Source organism: Cervus canadensis, chromosome 1 (assembly GCF_019320065.1).
Source record: "Cervus canadensis isolate Bull #8, Minnesota chromosome 1, ASM1932006v1, whole genome shotgun sequence".
NCBI lineage: Eukaryota > Metazoa > Chordata > Mammalia > Artiodactyla > Cervidae > Cervus > Cervus canadensis.
Genome location: NC_057386.1, coordinates 71,993,678 through 72,012,313, shown reverse-complemented (window position 1 = coordinate 72,012,313; position 18,636 = coordinate 71,993,678). Strand labels below are relative to the sequence as shown.

Here is an 18,636-nt window from a genome sequence, read left to right as displayed (position 1 = left end):
ACCACAATAATTTACAGTAATTAAAACATAATTTTCTCGTGGCTGATTCATGTTAATGTATGGCAAAAACCACCACAATACTGTAATTACCCTCCAATTAAAATAAATACATTTTTTAAAAAACATAATTTTCTGATATGTATTAAGCTGAATCTACTAAATTCATTTCAACTATCACCTGAGTGAAATACTGAGTATTTCCAAAGAAGAAAATGACAATTTTGCAAAGCCGTCTACCACCAACCATGCTATAGCAGTGAGGTAAATCTGTATCTCCCAAAGACTGATACTAACATTTTGGAAGTTTATTAAAATTCTCCCTTATATCAGTGCTCTCCTGAATTACTGCATGTCTCTTAACTCAGTTCTTTACCTCAAATCTTGCCTCACTTCAGGCCATCCTCCACAATTCTCAAATGTGAAAACTGCTATTGTGCTAAAACTGTTCAGTGGCACATACTATATATACAATATGTTTTAAAGTCCCCTATGATCACGTCTCCTCCTAACTAGTTCCACCTATGCTACTTTGCTCTGTTCTAGTCTCACTGACTATTCACAATTCTTTGAAAGCTCCATGTTTTCATAGTAGCTAGGCTGTATATCTTTGCACAGACTGTTCCTCTTGCCTTTAGGTCCTTCCTCAGTGACATTCTACCTCACCCCTCACACCAGATATGAATCACCTCCATAAACACGTCCCTGATTCTCCAAGGCGGTCCTCCTGGCCTCTCCTCTGGCCACCACTGCACTGAGCCCATCCTTAGTGGAGAGCATTGTGACCTAGTACAGACCAACTGCCTTGAATCCCAGCATCCCCACTTACCAGGTGATATTCGCCAGGTTACTTAACTTTTCTGGGCTCTAGTTTCCTGATTTAGAAAACGATTAAAAAAATAACAGTAAGCAATGTTTCATATGACTTTTGGAGACTTTACTGAGATAGTTGTTTATTTTATACACGCAAAGTACTCAGAACAGAACCTCACTCTAACAATTATACATGACTACATTGTATAATAATGACTAATTATTACTTTCTCCACTAGACTGTGAACTCCTTGACAACAAGGTCTTTTGTATTTTTTAATCTCTAACAGTGTTAGAGATTTTGGCAACTGTCTATTGACTTAAACTGAAAAATATCTTACTATAAAGAACCAAAGTAAGAGTTAAACAACTTTCTCAAGCTGTTTCTCATTAATAAAGAGTATTCAGTCATTCATAACATGTGAAACAATAATCACAATTATATTTCACTGACGAACCCAGAGCTAAAAACCACAGCAATAAAACACATGATAGTGCACTGATGAATTTCCTGACTCTCCCACCCAACACGTTCTTAAGTGACCCCACCATTCTCCCGGCAGCGTCAGCTACTGTTCTGCCCTGCAGCCCCAAGATGCCAGACAGCGGGGCATCTTCAGGGAACCAATGACTTCTACGTGTTGCCCTCGGCCAAGCCCCACAGCAGAAAACAATGTGAACTGGCACTGACTCCTACCCTGTTACTGAGATTAGCATGGCACCAGTTGAATTACGCTACTAAGTAAAGCAACAGGAGATACTCAATCTGAGCAAAATTCACAGAAACATTTGGTGTTATAAAGAATATTAGAAACTTCTGAAGCAGTCTAGAAGCTGGCAAAAGCCACCACCCTTACTCAAACAACAAAAAATGGCTAGATAAACCAAAATCTCATAATTTTTATTGCAGACATGAGCCCTTAAAACTATGCAGCAACCAAATACCCTGAAACCCAAGAAGGATCAGTTTGCAGGTAGGGAGAGAAAGGATGGACAGCCAGTCCCAACTGTGGTAGAGCATGGGAGGAAGAAACAGCGACCCAATACACACATAAAAAGGAATCAGGTAGAACTTTAACAAACTGCTAAAGGCTAAGTGTGGGCTATCATAAAAGAATAGCAGCCCTGGGAGTCTCAAACACAAGGTGAATTCACACTGACTCTTAGATTCTTTTCTAAGAGCCCTCACTGTGCACATAAGAGGACACTTTGTGGGGAGAACAGGAAATTGGAAAGTCAGTGGTACAAGCATGCAAGAGGGGACTGACTGCCACTGCAGGAAAAGCAAAAACCCATCCTCCCCTCAAAGCCTTCTCTCCTACAGAAAAAGAACTTAAGCTGCTAAGGGAACAGAATCAAACCTGCTGACTCCAGCACACAGACACAGATCCATGCTTGCTGGGAGAGAACTATAAGGAAAAAACCCTCTACACTGGAAAAGGAGCAGGAAACACTCCTTCCTCTGGGACAGGACAGAAAACTCTCCCCTAGGAAACATCAGAGTTTCGCTATCATAGATGAAAGTGAAGTGAAAGTCACTCAGTCGTGTCCGACTCTTTGCGACCCCATGGACTATACAGCCCATGGAATTCTCCAGGCCAGAATACTGGAGTGGGTAGCCTTTCCCTTCTCCAGGGCATCTTCCCAACCCAGGGATCGAACCCAGGTGTCCCACGTTGCAGGCAGATTCTTTACCAGCTGAGCCACAAAGACCAGAGTTTCGCTATCATAGGTAGGAGAGACCAAAACACTGAGAAGGTCCCACCCTGGAGACCAGGCACATACAAGCTATCTAGGATTGAAGCTGGATGAGAAAGCAGAGAAGTCCTGCCTCTGAGCCTCTGCAATGAGTAACAACCATCTTGCCCTGGAGGCAGGGCAAGAGCATGCAGAGAGACACCCTTGCAGCCCAGGGATAGAAAGATAACTGAAAATGATTATGGAGGAGGAACACTAAGAAAAATCGTCTGGCACAGCTGCCCCTGCCACAAACACTGGAATCTTTAGAGGAATCTGAAGCCTATGATACTGAAGGTAACCATAACAAAACAAACCAAAAATAAAAACAATCTAAAAACCAGGTCAATTCCTTACTCAACTTCCACTATAAAAGTCTGACAGTAAAAAAGAGATAATCATTTCAGAGTGTAAATACCATTTTTTTCAATATCTACTAATGTTTCAGTTCAGTTCAGTCACTCAGTTGTGTCTGACTCTTTATGACCCCATGAACTGCAGCACGCCAGGCCTCCCTGTCCATCACGAACTCCCAGAGTCTATCCAAACTCATGTCCATTGAGTCGGTGATGCCATCCAACCATCTTATCCTCTGTCATCCCCTTCTCCTTCTGCCCTCAATCTTACCCAGCATCAGGGCCTTTTCAAATGAGTCAGCTTTTCACATCAGGTAGCCAAAGTACTGGAGTTTCAGCTTTAGCATTAGTCCTTCCAATGAATACTCAGGATTGATCTCCTATAGGGTGGACTGGTTTGATCTCCTTGCAGTCCAAGTAACTCTCGAGAGTCTTCTCCAATACCACACTTCAAAAGCATCAATTCTTTGGTGCTCAGCTTTCTTTACAGTCCAACTCTCACATCCATACATGACTACTGGAAAAACCATAGCCTTGACTAGATCAACCTTTGATGACAAAGTGATGTCTCTGCTTTTTAATATGCTGTCTAGGTAGGTCATAACTTTCCTTCCAAGGAGTAAGCGTCTTTTAATTTCATGGCTGCGGTCACCATCTGCAGTGATTTTGGAGCCCAAAAAAAAAAGTCCGCCACTGTTTCCACTGTCTCCCCATCTATTTGCCATGAAGTGATGGGACCAGTAGCCATGATCTTAGTTTTGTGAATGTTGAGCTTTAAGCCAACTTTTTCACTCTGCTCTTTCACTATTATCAAGAGGCTCTTTAGCTCTTCACTTTCTGCCATAAGGGTGGTGTCATCTGCATATCTGAGGTTATTGACATTTCTCCCCACAATCCTGATTCCAGACTGTGCTTCATCCAGCCCAGTGCTTCTCATGATGTACTCTGCACATAAGTTAAACAAGCAGGGTGACAATATACAGCCTTGACGTACTCCTTTTCCTATTTGGAACCAGTCTGTCGTTCCATGTCCAGTTCTAACTGTTACTTCCTGACCTGCATACAGATTTCTCAAGAAGCAGGTCAGATGGTCTGGTATTCCCATCTCTTTCAGAATTTTCCACAGTTTAGCATTCAGTAAGCATTTACGACAGACTTCCCAGGTGGTGCTAGCGGTAAAGAACCCGCCTGCCAATATAGGACACTTAAGAGATGAGCGTTCAATCCCTGGGTCAGGAAGATACCTTGGAGAAGGGCACAGCAACCCACTCCGGTATTCTTGCCTGGAGAATCCCATGGAGAGAGGAGCCTGGCGGGCTACAGTCCATGGGATCACAGAGTCAGACACGACTGAAGCTGGACATGACTTGGCACAGCACATTTGAGAGAAAGACACAAACAAACAAGAGACACAAGTATTATCCAAAGATGAAGCAATCACCAGAGATAGACTCAGACGAACCAGATGTTTAAATTAACAAACAGGGACTTTAAATAGCTATGATTAATATGTTAACGAATTTAGGGGAAAAGGTAGATGAAACAAAGAAACAGGGAATTTCAACAAAGGAAAGACTCCTTTAAGAGTCAAATGAAAAAGCTATAAATAAAAAACATAGCAGAGATGAATGATTCCTTAGAATCACTAGTAGATTCAATAAAATCAAAGAAAGAAGTAGTAGACTTGAAGCTAGACCAATTAAAAAACGCAAAGCAAAACACTAAGAAGACAAAAAAAGGGGGGGAATAGAGCACCTAAAGCAAAGGGACAAATACCAAATAGTTTACCAAAATTAAACACTCTGCTGCTTTAGAACTCAACATTCAAAAAAACTAAGATCATGGCATCTAGTCCCATCAGATGGGGAAACAATGGAATCAGTAATAGACTTTATTTTCTTGGCTCCAAAATCACTGTGGACGGTGACTGCAGCCATGAAATTAAAAGATGATTGCTCCTTGTAAGGAAAGCTATGATAAACCTAGACAGCGTCTTAAAAAGTAGAGACATCACTTTGCTGACAAAAGTACTGTCTAATCAAAGCTATGGTTTTTCCAGAAGTCATGTATGGATGTGAGAGTTGGACCATAAAGAAGGCTGAGCACCAAAAAGTTGATGTTTTCAAACTGTTGGGCTGGAGAAGACTCTTGAGAGTCCCTTGGACAGTAAGGAGATCAAAGTAGTCAATCCTAAAGGAAGTCAACTCTGAATATTTATTGGAAGGACTGTTGGTGAGGCTCCAACACTTTGGCCACCTGATGCAAAAAGTCAACTCACTGAAAAAGACCCTGATGCTGGGAAAGATTTGAGGGCAGAAGAAGAAGGGGGTGATAGAAGATAAGATGGTTGGATGGCATCATCGACTCAATGGACATGAGTCTGAGCTAACTGCGGGAGATAGTGAAGGACAGTGAAGCCTGGTGAGCTGCAATCCATGGGGTTGTAAACAGCTGTATACAACTGAGTAACTGAACAACAACAAAAGCATATGTATAATTAGATTCCCAGAAAGATGAGGATGGGGCAAAAGAAAAACTACAAGAAATAATGGCAGTGAATTTTCAAAATAATGCAGGACATCAAACCAGAAGATCCAAGAATCTCAATGAATGTCAAGCAGGATTAAACACACACACACACACACCCACACACACTCACACACTTCATATCTTTACTGTTAAATATTAAAGATAAAATCTTAAAAGAAGGTGGGGGAAAAAAGCCACATTGACTAGAGCAGACTTTTCTTTAGAAACTACATAATCCAGAGACAGAATATCTCTAAGACATAGAGATGCTAACCTAGAATTTCATGCAAGGAAAATATACCACAGTAATAAAAAGCAAAATGAAAATGTTTTCAACCAAACACTGCTAGCAGACCTGCAATATAAAAACTGTAAAGAGAGTTCTTCAGGCAGGAAGAATATGATATCAGACAGAAACCTGGATCTATTCAAAGAAAGAAAAAGTTCCCAAAATTGAAAAAGTTAAACGTAAAAGGTTTTGTTTTTAAATCACTCCAAAACATAATTGATCTTTTAAAAGAAAAATAGCATCAAGGTATCCTGAAGGTTTTAAATATGCAAAAAATAAAATGTATGTCAAAATAGCATAAAGGATAGGAGAGAGAAATTGGAAGTACATTGTTAAAGGATTTGTATGCCTTATCTATAGCAGTAGTATATTACTTGAAGGTAAACTGTGACAAAGATATACAGTGAAATCCTAGGGCAGTCCCTCAAAAAATTTCAAAAAGGAGGTACAACTTATGGGTCAGTTGAAAGATAAGAGAGTCACAAAAAATACTGAATTTATCCAAAATCAGGTTAAAAAGGAGGGGAAAAAATGGACAAATCCCCCAATTTCAAGACAGTAGTTTTAAATCTAATTTCACCAATAGGTATATTAGGTGTAAATGATCTAAACACTCAGTTATAAGACAAAGAATGTCAGGCTGGATTTTAAAAAAAACCGTCTATATTAAATCCACTTCAAATAAAAAGAGACACAGAATTTAAAAGGAAAAGGAAAAAGAGCCTGATTTGTTTTTTTTCTTTTTTTTTTTTCATTTATTTTTATTAGTTGGAGGCTAATTACTTTACAATATTGTAGTGGTTTTTGCCATACATTGACATGAATCAGCCATGGATTTACATGTGTTCCCCATCCCCATCACCCCTCCCACCGTCCTCTCCATCCCATCCCTCTGGGTCTTCCCAGTGCACCAGCCCTGAGCACTTGTCTCATGCATCCAACCTGGGCTGCTGATCTGTTTCACCCTTGATAGTATACTTGTTTCAGTGCTATATTCTCTCAGAACATCCCACCCTCGCCTTCTCCCACAGAGTCTAAAAGTCTGTTCTGTTCATCTGTGTCTCTTTTTCTGTTTTGCATATAGGGTTATCGTTACCATCTTTCTAAATTCCATATATATGTGTTAGTATACTGTACTGGTCTTTATCTTTCTGGCTCACTTCACTCTGTATAATGGGCTCCAGTTTCATCCATCTCATTAGAACTGATTCAAATGAATTCTTTTTAATGGCTGAGTAATATTCCATGGTGTATATGTACCACAGCTTCCTTATCCATTCGTCTGCTGATGGGCATCTAGGTTGCTTCCACGTCCTGGCTATTATAAACAGTGCTGAGATGAACATTGGGGTACACGTGTCTCTTTCAGATCTGGTTTCCTCGGTGTGTATGCCCAGGAGTGGGATTGCTGGGTCATATGGCAGTTCTATTTCCAGTTTTTTAAGGAATCTCCACACTGTTCTCCATAGTGGCTGTACTAGTTTGCATTCCCACCAACAGTGTAAGAGGGTTCCCTTTTCTCCACACCCTCTCCAGCATTTATTGAAGAGCCTGACTTGTAAAGAGCACGGACAATGTTATTCTCACTCACAACAACAAAAATAAAAAAGCTGGATTAACTGAACATTCAAAAAATTCAACATTCAAAAAGCTAAGATCACGGCAAATGGTTGGATCACTTCATGGCAAATAGATGGGGGAACAATGGAAACAGAAAGAAATTATTTAGGGGGGAGGGCCTCCAAAATCACTGCAGATAGTGACTGCAGCCATGAAATTAAAAGATGCTTGCTCCTTGGAAGAAAAGCTATGACCAACCTAGACAGCATACTAAAAAGCAGAGACACTATTTTGCCGACAGAGGTCCGTCTAGTCAAAGCTATGGTTTTTCCAGTAGTCATGTATGGATGTGAGAGTTGGACTGTGAAGAAAGCTGAGCACTGAAGAATTGATGCTTTTGAACTATGGTGTTGGAGAAGACTCTTGAGAGTCCCTTGGACTGCAAGGAGATCAAACTAGTCTATCCCAAAGGAAAACAGTCCTGAATATTCATTGGAAGGACTGATGCTGAAGCTGAAACTCCAATACTTTGGCCACCTAATGCAAAGAGCTGACTCATTTGAAAAGACCCTGATGCTGGGAAAGATTGAAGGCAGGAGGAGAAGGGGACAACAGAGGATGAGATAGTTGGATGGCATCACAGACTCAATGGACATGGGTTTAGGTGGACTCCGGGAGTTGGCGATGTACAGGAGGCCTGGCGTGCTGCAGTCCATGGGGTCGCAAAGAGTCAGACACAACTGAGCGACTGGACTGAACTGAACTGAAAACCAATAATTATTTAGGTCCAACAGAGGCCACAAGGCAAACCACCACTCAGAAAACTGAAGAAACAGAAAACAGAGACTCACATCTTACCAGGAGCAGAAACTACCACTGGAGTTAGCAACTGGTAGGAAACTCAACAACAGGGAAAACTTAAGAGTAATTACCAATTGGCTAACTGCTGGAGACTGAGTACAGACTAGCTGGAGAGCGTAAGAACACCTGGATGCCCAGCCTTAGAGAGCACTCCACATCTTCAGGAATTTTACCTCTAGGAGCCCCATCAGTTTCTCTTTATGGTAAAGATCAGAGAAAATTCTCCGGTGACTCCTGCAGATAGAGGAGGAAGGTGATCATTGTGAATCACACCAAAAGCATTCTCCTTCCCATAACAAAGGCCTGAATTACAGGAAAACTGTTTTAACAGAGCCTAACCGGTATGTTTTTTTTGTTGCTGTTCTTTTTTCACCACAGCCTGACACAGGGGGCTTCCCTGGCAGCTCAGACAGTGAAGAATTCGCCTGCAACGCAGGAAACCTGGGTTTGATCCCTGGGTTGGGAAGATCCCCTGGAAGACGGCATGGCACCCTACTCCAGTATTCTTGCCTGGAGAATCCCATGGACAGAGGAGCCTGGAGAGCTGCAGTCCATGGGGTCGCAAAGAGTCAGACACAACTGAGCAACTAAACACAGTACAGCACAGCTGACACAGGGAAAGGAAAACACCTGACTACACCCTGCTCTAGCCTTGTCTCACCTAAGTGGGGTAAGAAAAGGGGAGAAGCACCTGTGAAGATCACAGGCATGGACACAGGCCCACTAAAAGACTGAGATCTAATGCATAGGATTACAGAACACTTCCATTCTCCCCATAACAACACCATATCAACAGGACTCCAATACAGTATCAGTAGGCTAAATTCAAAGACCTGCAAGCTTAGATGCCATTTAAGGAGTCTCTAGAGAGGGCAATGGCACCCCACTCCAGTACTCTTGCCTGGAAAATCCCATGGACGGAGGAGCCTGGTAGGCTGCAGTCCATGGGGTCACCAAGAGTCAGACACAACTGAGCAACTTCACTTTCATTTTTCACTTTCATGCATTGGAGAAGGAAATGGCAACCCACTCCAGTGTTCTTACCTGGAGAATCCCAGGGACGGGGGAGCCTGGTGGGCTGCCATCTATGGGATCACGCAGAGTTGGACACGACTGAAGTGACTTAGCAGTAGTAGCAGCAGAGAAATTGAAAGATAACAAGGGAGACAAAAACAAGGACCTTAAAGGAATTTTAGCCTCTCAATCTTAAGCCTTTATCCATCAGGCAGAAAAATCAGTCAATGTATGATTGAACTGAACCAGCACCATTAATCAGCTATATTAATTTGATATTTAGAGATTATTTCATCCAATGACAGCAGAATACATGGTTATTCTCAAGTTTATGTGTAACATTAACCAAAATGGACGACATTTTGGGCTATAAAACACACATAGAAAGATTCAAACAAACAAAAATCATACAAATTGTACTCCCAGACCACAACAAAATTAAATTAAAAATCAATAACAGAAAGCAGTGCTTTCTGAAGTTTACTGCGTTTATAGCATGAAATATATATATATTAGAACAGAAGAAAGCTCTAAGATCAATAATTTAAGTGTTCACCTTAGAAAACTAGAAAAAGAGGAGCAAATTAAATTCAAAATAAGCAGGAGAAAGAAATAAAAACAGGAAATTAAGAGAGAAAAATCACCAATACTGCAAAGTTGGTTCTTTGAAAAGCTCAATAAAATCAATAAACCTCTAACCAGGCTAAACAAGAAAAAAAGAAAGAAGACATAAATTACTAATACAAGAAACAAAAGAGGGGCCATCACTGTTGATCCCATGGATAAAAGGGTAATAAAAGAGTATTATAAGGAGCTCCAACCACAAACTTGATAAATAAAATGGACCAATTCCTTGAAAGACACAATCCAGCAAAACTCACACAAGGAACAGGTAATTTGAATAAGCCGTTATCTATTATAAAAATTGAATCAAAAATTAATAACCTTCCAAAGAAATCACTAGGCCTAAATGGTTTCACTGGTGACTTCTGTCAAACATTTAAGGAAGAAATAATACCGAGTGTCCAAAATTTCTTTCAGAAAAGAGAAGCAGGGGGAATACTTTCTGACTGATTCCGTAAGGGTAGCATTACTGTAATAATAAAACCAGACAAAGACACTATAAGAAAGGAAAATTAAAGAATAATATCTCTCATGAACACAGATGCAAAAATTCTCAAGAAAATATTAGCAAATCGAATGTATGTATAAAAAATTATTCACCATAATCAATTAGAATTTAATCCAGGTATGCAAAGTTGGTTCAATGTTCTAAAATTAATATAATCCATCAAAACAACAGGCTAAATGAGAAAAAACATATTATCATACTAATAGATGTTGAGAAAGCATCTGACAAATTCAACACTCATTCAAAACAAAACTCTATCAGCACATCTACAGAAATTAGGTAGACTTCCTCAGCTTTATATATCCACAAGAAACAACAGCTAACACCATATTTGGGGCTTCCCTGGTGGCTCAGCGGTAGAAGGTCCACCTCTAAATGCAGAAGACACAGGTTCAATCCCCGGGTCAGGTAGATCCCTTGGAGAAAGAAATGGCAACTCCAGTATTCTTGCCTGGAAAATCCCATGGACAGAGAAGCCTAGGGGGCTACAGTCCATTGGACTACAAAAAAAGAGTCGGACACGACTTGCAACTAAACAACAACAATCCTTTTTGCCACTTCTATGTGACATCATATTCAAAGTCTTAGCTAATGCAATAAGACAAGAGAAGGAAATAAAAGGTATAGACTGGAAAGAAGAAATAAAAATAAATGAACCCAGCTATTCTACTCCTAAGTATCTACTCAAGAAAAATAAAAATATATGTCTACACAAAAACCTGGACATAAATGCTTATGGTAGCTTCCTCCATAATCACTAAATATTGGAAACAACCTTATCTTAGTTAACTTAGCACCCTGAAACACCAAACATGCATTATTTCACAATTTCTATGAGACAGGAATTTGGGACCAGTTTGATTATCCAGTGGCTGGAGGATCCATTCTAAGGTGGCTTAATCATATGACTGTTGCCAAGAGGCCCCAGCTCGCCACTGGCTGTTGTCAGAGGGCCATGTTTCTCGCCATCTCAACCTCTCCACGGGTCCCCTTGTTTCCTCACAAAATGGGAGCTAGTCTCCCCTAGACTATGTGATCCAAACAAGAGTGTGGCAGAGCCCTGATGTCTTTTATGATCTAGTCTCAGAAATCACATACCATCATGTCTGCCATGTTCTCCGGGTCCCAGAGACTCACCCTGACACAATGTGGGAGAGGTCATCAAAAGGGCATGAAAACCAGCAAACAGGAATCACTGGTACCACTTGGGAAGCTGACTACCACAAACCTAAAGGTCCATTAACTGGTGAATAGGTAACAAACTGGGATACATCCATACGGTGGAATAGTAATCAGCAATAAAAAGGAACCAACTCCAAAAGGAAAAATCACAAATGTACTATACTAAGTGAAAGAAGTTAAGACCTCAAAAGCTACATAAAATATGGTTACATTTATATAGCATTCTGAGAAAGGTAAAAACCAAAGAGACACAAAACAGATCAAGCTGTCAGTGGTAGGGGACGGGGCAAAAGACTGACCACAAAGAGACAAGGAAATTTCTTTACACGATGAAAATGACCTGTATTTAATTGTGATGGTGCTTTGATTTGTGACGTGCTGGTTAAAATTCATATAACTATACATACAAAAAGGGTGAGCTTTTCTTAAGTAAATTATACCTCAAATTACTCATAAAAAGAGAGAGAAAAGAATCCTAAGGGGAAACAGAAGGGGCTGGGTTGGGAAGATGGTTTCAGGAGTCTTAATGTGTAAATAGTAGAGCTTTCTGAGAGAAAAATGACTACTGAATCAATAACATTATCGTTTAAATTTCTTAAGCTAAAAAACTTTCTCTGAGCTTGAGTTTACAGATTGAAAATGCCTATCATATTACAGGCTATATGGATGAGAAAAGATACACATGTATCCTGGCAAAAGTCTTGAACTCTAAGAATCAATAGAAAGAAAGAAAGAACGAACAAGTTACTTAGCAAGTAAGACAGACAGATATACACCTTCTTACTTGTGACATGATAAAAGGAAATGATAAACTAGCATGCACAACTTTTTGAGAAAAGGATTGCCACTCAAGAATTCTATCCCAGTGCTTGCTTTGACAGCACATATACTAAAATTGGAATGATAGCCAGAAGATTAGCATGGCCCCTGTATAAGGATGACACGCAAATTTGTGAAGCACTACATATTTATCTTGCTTTAGGTCCAGGAAAAGGATGCAGTGTTAAGTCCATAAAGAAATTTTCAGTCCCTGGTGATGTGAGTTCTAGCTTGAATACTACACATTAAATGGGAAGAATTAATCCAACTTCATCCTAGTGAAAGTCTGAAGTGACCTTTCTCAAAATAGAAAAAAAAAATGTACTTTATCACATTGGGGAAAAAAAAAAGAGAGTTCTATCCCAACCAAGAGTACAATAAATTTATTTGGGGATATATAATCACTCAAAAAATGTATCATTCATTTATCCCATCCAGAGAAATGGTCAAAAAAATGCTAACCAAATAACTGAATCATAGGAAAAAGAGGGGAGGATAAAGAGACCTTATAACATGTGCAGTTAAACTGAAGTGGATACTAGTAAAGCAATTACAAAGAGATATATAACAAATGAAAATCCAATTAGATTTTAAAATTCCTGCAATGCAGGAGATGCAGGAAATGCTGGTTCAATCCTGGGTCAGGAAGATCCCCTGGAGGAGGAAATGGCACCCCACTCCCAGTATTCTTGCTGGGAAAATGCCATGGACAGAGAAGCTTGGCAGGCTATGGGCCATGGGGTCACAAAGATTCGGACATGACTGAAGCAACCGAGCATGCTGTCTTATTATGTACTATGAGTGTAAGTAACTGCTATTTTTCTCTAATCATGGTTGGAGAACATAGCAAGTAATATTTCAATCTTGAAACGTATGTCCTAGCAAATAGTGTATTTTGGTGGAAGTCCTACATGCACCGGGAATGAACATGCCTTCTGCAGATGCTGCACGTAGTATTCTGACAGTGTTAGGTCAAGGTGTTGTTCCCATCTTTATCTGTCCCAAATTTAACAAGTATTCTATCAACTACTGAGAAAAGAAAATCTCTAATGATAATTGCTGATATTTCCATTTCTCTATTTCATGTATTTTGAAATTATTGAATATGTACACATTTATGATTGTTTTATATTCTTAATGAACTAATCTTTTTATCAAGTGTTCCTCTTTATCTGTTAATTTGTTTGCTTGATGTCTACTTTATTCGATATTAAAAATCTGTACCACCTATCTTACACTTCTGTTTGTAGGAAATGACTTTTCCTTTTAGTTTTATCTATTGGTTTCCTTACATTAAACTGTATCTCCTGTAATCAACATATAGTTGAAATGATTTTTATCCATTCTGACAATCTCTGAATTTTAATTAAAGTGTTTAGCTCATGTAAAAAAATACATAAATAAAGCCTCTGAACAAAGGGCTTCCCTGGTGGCTAAGATGGTAAAGAATCTACATTTAATGCGGTTGACTTGGGTTCAATTCCTGGATTAGGAAGATGCTCTGGAGAAGGGGATAGCAATCCACTCCAGTATTCTTGCCTGGAGAATTCCATGGACAGAGAAGTCTGGCGAGCTAAGGGTCGCCAAGAGTCAAACACAACTGAGTGACTCACATACACACACACACCTGAACAAAACGAATATTAAAGTCAGTCCAGTGTACAAGGAAACTTTCAGTAGTTAACACAGTTTCTTTTTGTTTTGTTTTACCTGGTTTGCAAGATGAGAGTGACCAAACAGCTTGTGACCCAATTTCCCGTACTGTTCCAGTCCTTTCCAACTGCTTAGGGTCAGCACCAGGAGGTGTCTTGTTTGGTGTGGTCATTTTTAAAATATTCTATGTAGAAAAAAAGAATATTCACATTACACCAGGACCTGAGCATCTTTCTACAGATGTTAAAAGTTTAACAGCCAGGGTATCACTAATGTAACCTGGATAGTAACCATCTATTTTCAACAGCAGTTGACATAACCACTGCAATTTAAAACACTTGAGAATTCAGTTTGGTTTCCACAGTGTAACATATTATGACTTACAAGTTGTGCAAAGCAGCAGAATATAGTAGTCAAAAGGCCATAGGATCAGGATGTCAACTCAAGGTTCGCCTTCAACTAGTCTATACTTTTGAGGGGTCTGGGCTTTCCCCTTTCCTGCCAAAGGGGTTGATATATAACTGTATAATGCTATGCAGTTCTATACCTCTATGAGCAAAAATTCCAATTCAAATGAAGTTTTTTACCTAAAAAAGTCAGACTGAAATATTAATCCAGGAATATGTAAATATTGGTCTGTATCTTAAATAATCCATTAAGTGATGCAGAGAAAAATCACATCTCTTCATTAATTGTCAAAAATTCCAATTACATGTGCTGTTACTATAGAACATAAAGTCAGAAGAATGCCTTTAATGTCTAGAAGTGAGTAACCGGCCTATTCTAAACCAGACGTCTACTTCATCTTTCACATCTTTTGTTAGTTAATCTTGCTAAGTGTGTCCAAGTGTGATTAAAAAAAAAAACACCTCCTGGATAGTGAACAACATGTAAAATTGCTTCAGCAATGCAGTTACAACTACTAAACATCGTTATGCATACATGCTATTATGAACCTGGCCCAGAAGGTCTGTATACTGTCTCCTTGATATCCACCTCCTGTCAGATCTGTTGTTCTCTAACTCTTCACACTCGACACTCTTTAAATAATACCAGACACTGAACTACAGACTGGAAAGGACTGAGGCTTAAATGATCCATTAGCAGTTTTCTGAATGAGTACATGGATGAATGGATAGGTTCAATAATAAACTAAAGTACTGCCACCTGCAAGTTAAGTAAGATCTAAGATGAGGCAATTAAACCTACGGTCACATCTTCAAATGTCCAAAAATGTCAAACTGTGCCCCCCAAAGGCCCATCTCTATTTTGGAGCAGAATTCAACTGCCGAACTTGGTACTGAACGCCACAAGTGGAAAAAACACGAAGCTCGAAGGAGAATGGGTTCCTGGTCATTCCGTTCAGGAGCTAAGGACAAGGAGAGAATGCCACCGCGAGCAGTGTCTGGTGCAGACTCTGTCGGTTCTGCTGGACACCTCTGCCAGAAGTACTAGAATGGGCAACCTCTAAGGATCCATTTCTGACCCACCGGCCTTGAGGAAATGGCGTAAAAGAAGGCTGACAATGGAGAAGAGAAGGTGTTCGCTTAAGCTAGAACCACTCTCTCCGTCCGGGAAAGCCCACGCACTTACAGCTCGCGAACTCTGCTTACCGCCACTCAGCTTTTCGGGATCCGCCGCAGCTCCGCGCCACTCCCACTCGGCTTCCCAGGCCCGCCTAGCTTCCCCAGAGACGTCACTGAGGTCGCAGTACAATGACGTCAGTCCCAGCCGCCTCTCCCTACCTCTTTCCACAGCTCCGCCTAGCGCGCCCTGGCGCGCACGCGCATTACGTCCTTGTGGCATGCGTGAGGCGGCGGCTGGGCACCGCCATTTTGGCCGGTGGCCGCAAGGAACACGCTGTGTGGCTGAGAAGTGAAAACCAAGCGCTGACTTGATCGCTGCGTTCCCCTCCGCAAGGGGAATCTGTTTCTCCAGGTACGTGAATAGCCTGGAGGGGTTTGGCCTTTAGCTGCAGTTTGCCACGGTCTAAACACCGTGGGGACATTCTCCGCGAGCCTTTGGTTAGGCCTCAGGTGGCGGCGGCAGCGGCGCGTGGCAGCCGGTTTGGACGAGACAGCTGGAACCGCCGGAGCGCGGGTGCCGCCGAGCGCTGGGGGCGCCTAACGCTTTGCCTCTGGCTGACCCGGACTCTCGGCCGCTGTGGCCCGCCACCCCCGTCAGGGGACACGGAAATGGATATAGGTGCCATTCTCTCGGTGGTCCAGTCCCCGCCGCCTCCACTCCCCGCCTTGACCCCGCGCCTCCCCTAACACTGAATCTATGAAACCCGCCTTTATAACTTAGAGCGTCCCCTACTGCCCCGGCTCTTCTGGCACAGGTGGAAGCCTTTTCTTCGCTGTTTGGGGATTGTGGAATGAGTCACGGCATCTTACCGCCAAGAAGTCGGATCCTCCTCGTCCACTCCCAGTCTTTATAGAAACGATGGCCAGATGTCACTGGATTTACCTCACAGCAGTTTGTACTCTGCTGTCACCATGGTGATCTCAAATAATCTCCCAGTTGAACGCGTTTTGCATTTCGCGAGAGTTTTTATGACACTTGGTGATTGCTCCGATTTCCCTCTTATTATATCTTAAAACCCTGGAGATCAGGTTCTGTGTCTTCACTGAAAGTACCTTTATTTCCCCTTCAGTGGTTCGTGCATCGTGGGCGCGACGGCTAAAGTCAATTCCCACATCCCATAAACTACTTTAAGCGCGTTTTCTCATTTTTTACGGTAAAATCGGTAAGAGAAATAACTATCAAAACACTGTTTTTGGTTTTATTGGGGGGAGAGGTGCTTTCTCTTCCACAGAACTGCTAACTGCATTTATGACAGTAGCATCTGTTTTGTAGTCCTCAGTACTTCTGTCCCTGGTTCAGAGAATATTCATTCTATGTCAACTACTTGACGATAATGCTTCGTTTTTGTCAGTATTAACCAAGGGCTCTTGTCTTTGGCTACCCACTCCAGTATCATTGCCTGGAAAATCTCATGGACAGAGGAGACTGGTGAGCTGCAGTCCAGCACGACTGAGCGACTAACACACACTTGTCCTATCTGAACCAAAAAGTGTTGTTTGTTTTTGTTTTAGTTAAAAGCCTTTTCTCCCCTATAAAAGAACTTTTTTAGGAAGAATATTTAATATAATTGCTGGTATGGGGCAAGGAGAAAGTGGTATTAATTTAGTGTCCCTTCTGATTGTCTTCAGTTTAAGACTCTGAAATCAGGGTTGTGCACCACTCCCAACTTACACGTTTTATAAATGTAACAACCTGCGATAGCATAGAATTTTAGAATATTTCACATGACATAAGCATAATTCCTTTTCAAATGCTTTCACAGGGTGTTAAAATAATTTTGGCTTTAGACTACAAAGTGAAAAGTCGCTCGGTCCTGTCCAACTCTTTGCGACCCCATGGACTGCTTCTTGAGGCCAGATTACTGGAGTGGGTAGCTTTTTCCTTTCTCCAGAGGATCTTCCCAACCCAGGAATCAAACCACGGTTTCCTGCATTGCAGGCGGATCCTTTACCAACTGAATTCCTTGGTGGTCCAGTGGTTAAGACTTTGCTTCCCTGGTGGCTCAGACGGTAAAGCAGCTGATTCAATCCCAGGGTCGGGAAGATCCCCTGAAGAAGGAAATGGCAACCCACTCCAGTATTCTTTTCTGGGAAATCCCGTGGACAGAGGAGCCTAGTAGGCTACAGTCCATGGGGTCGCAAAGACTGGGACAGGACTGACTGTTTCTTTCATTAGACTACAAATGCTTTCTATAAATGTCTCACTTCCTTTTTTCCTCTCAGCTGGAAGGATGATAGAGGTCATAAGTACCTGTTTTCACCAGTTTTCAGATTTGAGATAGCTTCAGATCCCTGTTTCAGGGCGTCTGTAACTACAGTCTTCCCCTCCAAGCTTTCCTGTACTGTATCTTTCTCACTGAAAAAGAAAGGAGGGGATCCTTCTTCCCAATTCTTGAAACTTACATAGAAATTTAATTAACAATAGTGTCTACAGTTTGCTCTCTTAATTAACAGTTCTACAAAGAATCTGTATTCATTTTTCTTAACTGCATCATAATTTATCATTTTAAAATATAAATCAGCTTATTAACCATCTCTGCTGCCGCTGCTGCTGCTAATTCACTTCAGTCATGTACGACTCTGCGAGACCCCATAGACGGCAGCCCACCAGGCTCCTCCATCCATGGGATTTTCCAGGCAAGAGTACTGGAGTGGGTTGCCATTGCCTTCTCCGTAACCATCTCTAGTATGTTTTATTTGATAAAAATCATCTCTACAGTCATTTGGTTTTTTAAATGGTTTGAAACAGCAGTTGAAACAATTTAGTAGTTTGGCAGAAATAAACCTTATTGTAAACAGTTTCATTGATAAATCAATGGAGATTTATCCTCTGCAGGGGAATTAATCATGCTCATTCACCATAATTTGTATGATCTCTAGTTTTATTATTTTTAATAGCTGAAGAATCTTCAGTCTCTTGGGAATTGTCTCTTCTAGAGTGATAGCTTTTTTGGTAGCAATTCGTAAATCACTTATTTTCTTATGCTGATCTTTAGATGAGTTTCTAAAGGTTATAAAGAGGTAGAGTGAACCTATCCATTAGTGTAACTCTGTTACATACAATGTTTGTCTCATTTTGGGTGATTTTTAAAAATAATATACTTTACT

At 40.9% G+C, this 18,636-nt stretch overlaps 2 protein-coding genes and 1 non-coding gene across 7 annotated transcripts in view; 2 read left to right on the top strand and 1 right to left on the bottom strand.

Moving 5' to 3' along the window:
• Positions 1-15,799, bottom strand: part of ANAPC10 (anaphase promoting complex subunit 10) — a 212,051-nt gene extending 196,252 nt beyond the window's left edge. The window contains exons 1-2 of one of the 5 annotated variants that reach the window (XM_043485336.1): positions 15,536-15,799; positions 14,000-14,126 (exon numbers count right to left, since the gene is read on the bottom strand). In XM_043485336.1, coding sequence (XP_043341271.1) covers positions 14,000-14,126; positions 15,536-15,748 — 340 coding nt within the window. In that variant the 5' untranslated portion in view covers positions 15,749-15,799. The remainder of the gene's footprint in view (positions 1-13,999; positions 14,127-15,535) is intronic. The other 4 variants (XM_043485356.1, XM_043485342.1, XM_043485348.1 and 1 more) reach the window with 4 other exon arrangements.
• LOC122425148 lies at positions 12,336-12,442 on the top strand. The gene has a single exon (XR_006264721.1). It is a non-coding gene; the product is annotated as a U6 spliceosomal RNA (small nuclear RNA).
• Positions 15,744-18,636, top strand: part of ABCE1 (ATP binding cassette subfamily E member 1) — a 29,699-nt gene continuing 26,806 nt past the window's right edge. The window contains exon 1 of the mRNA XM_043485323.1: positions 15,744-15,880. The gene's annotated coding sequence lies outside the window, so the exon portion shown is untranslated. The remainder of the gene's footprint in view (positions 15,881-18,636) is intronic.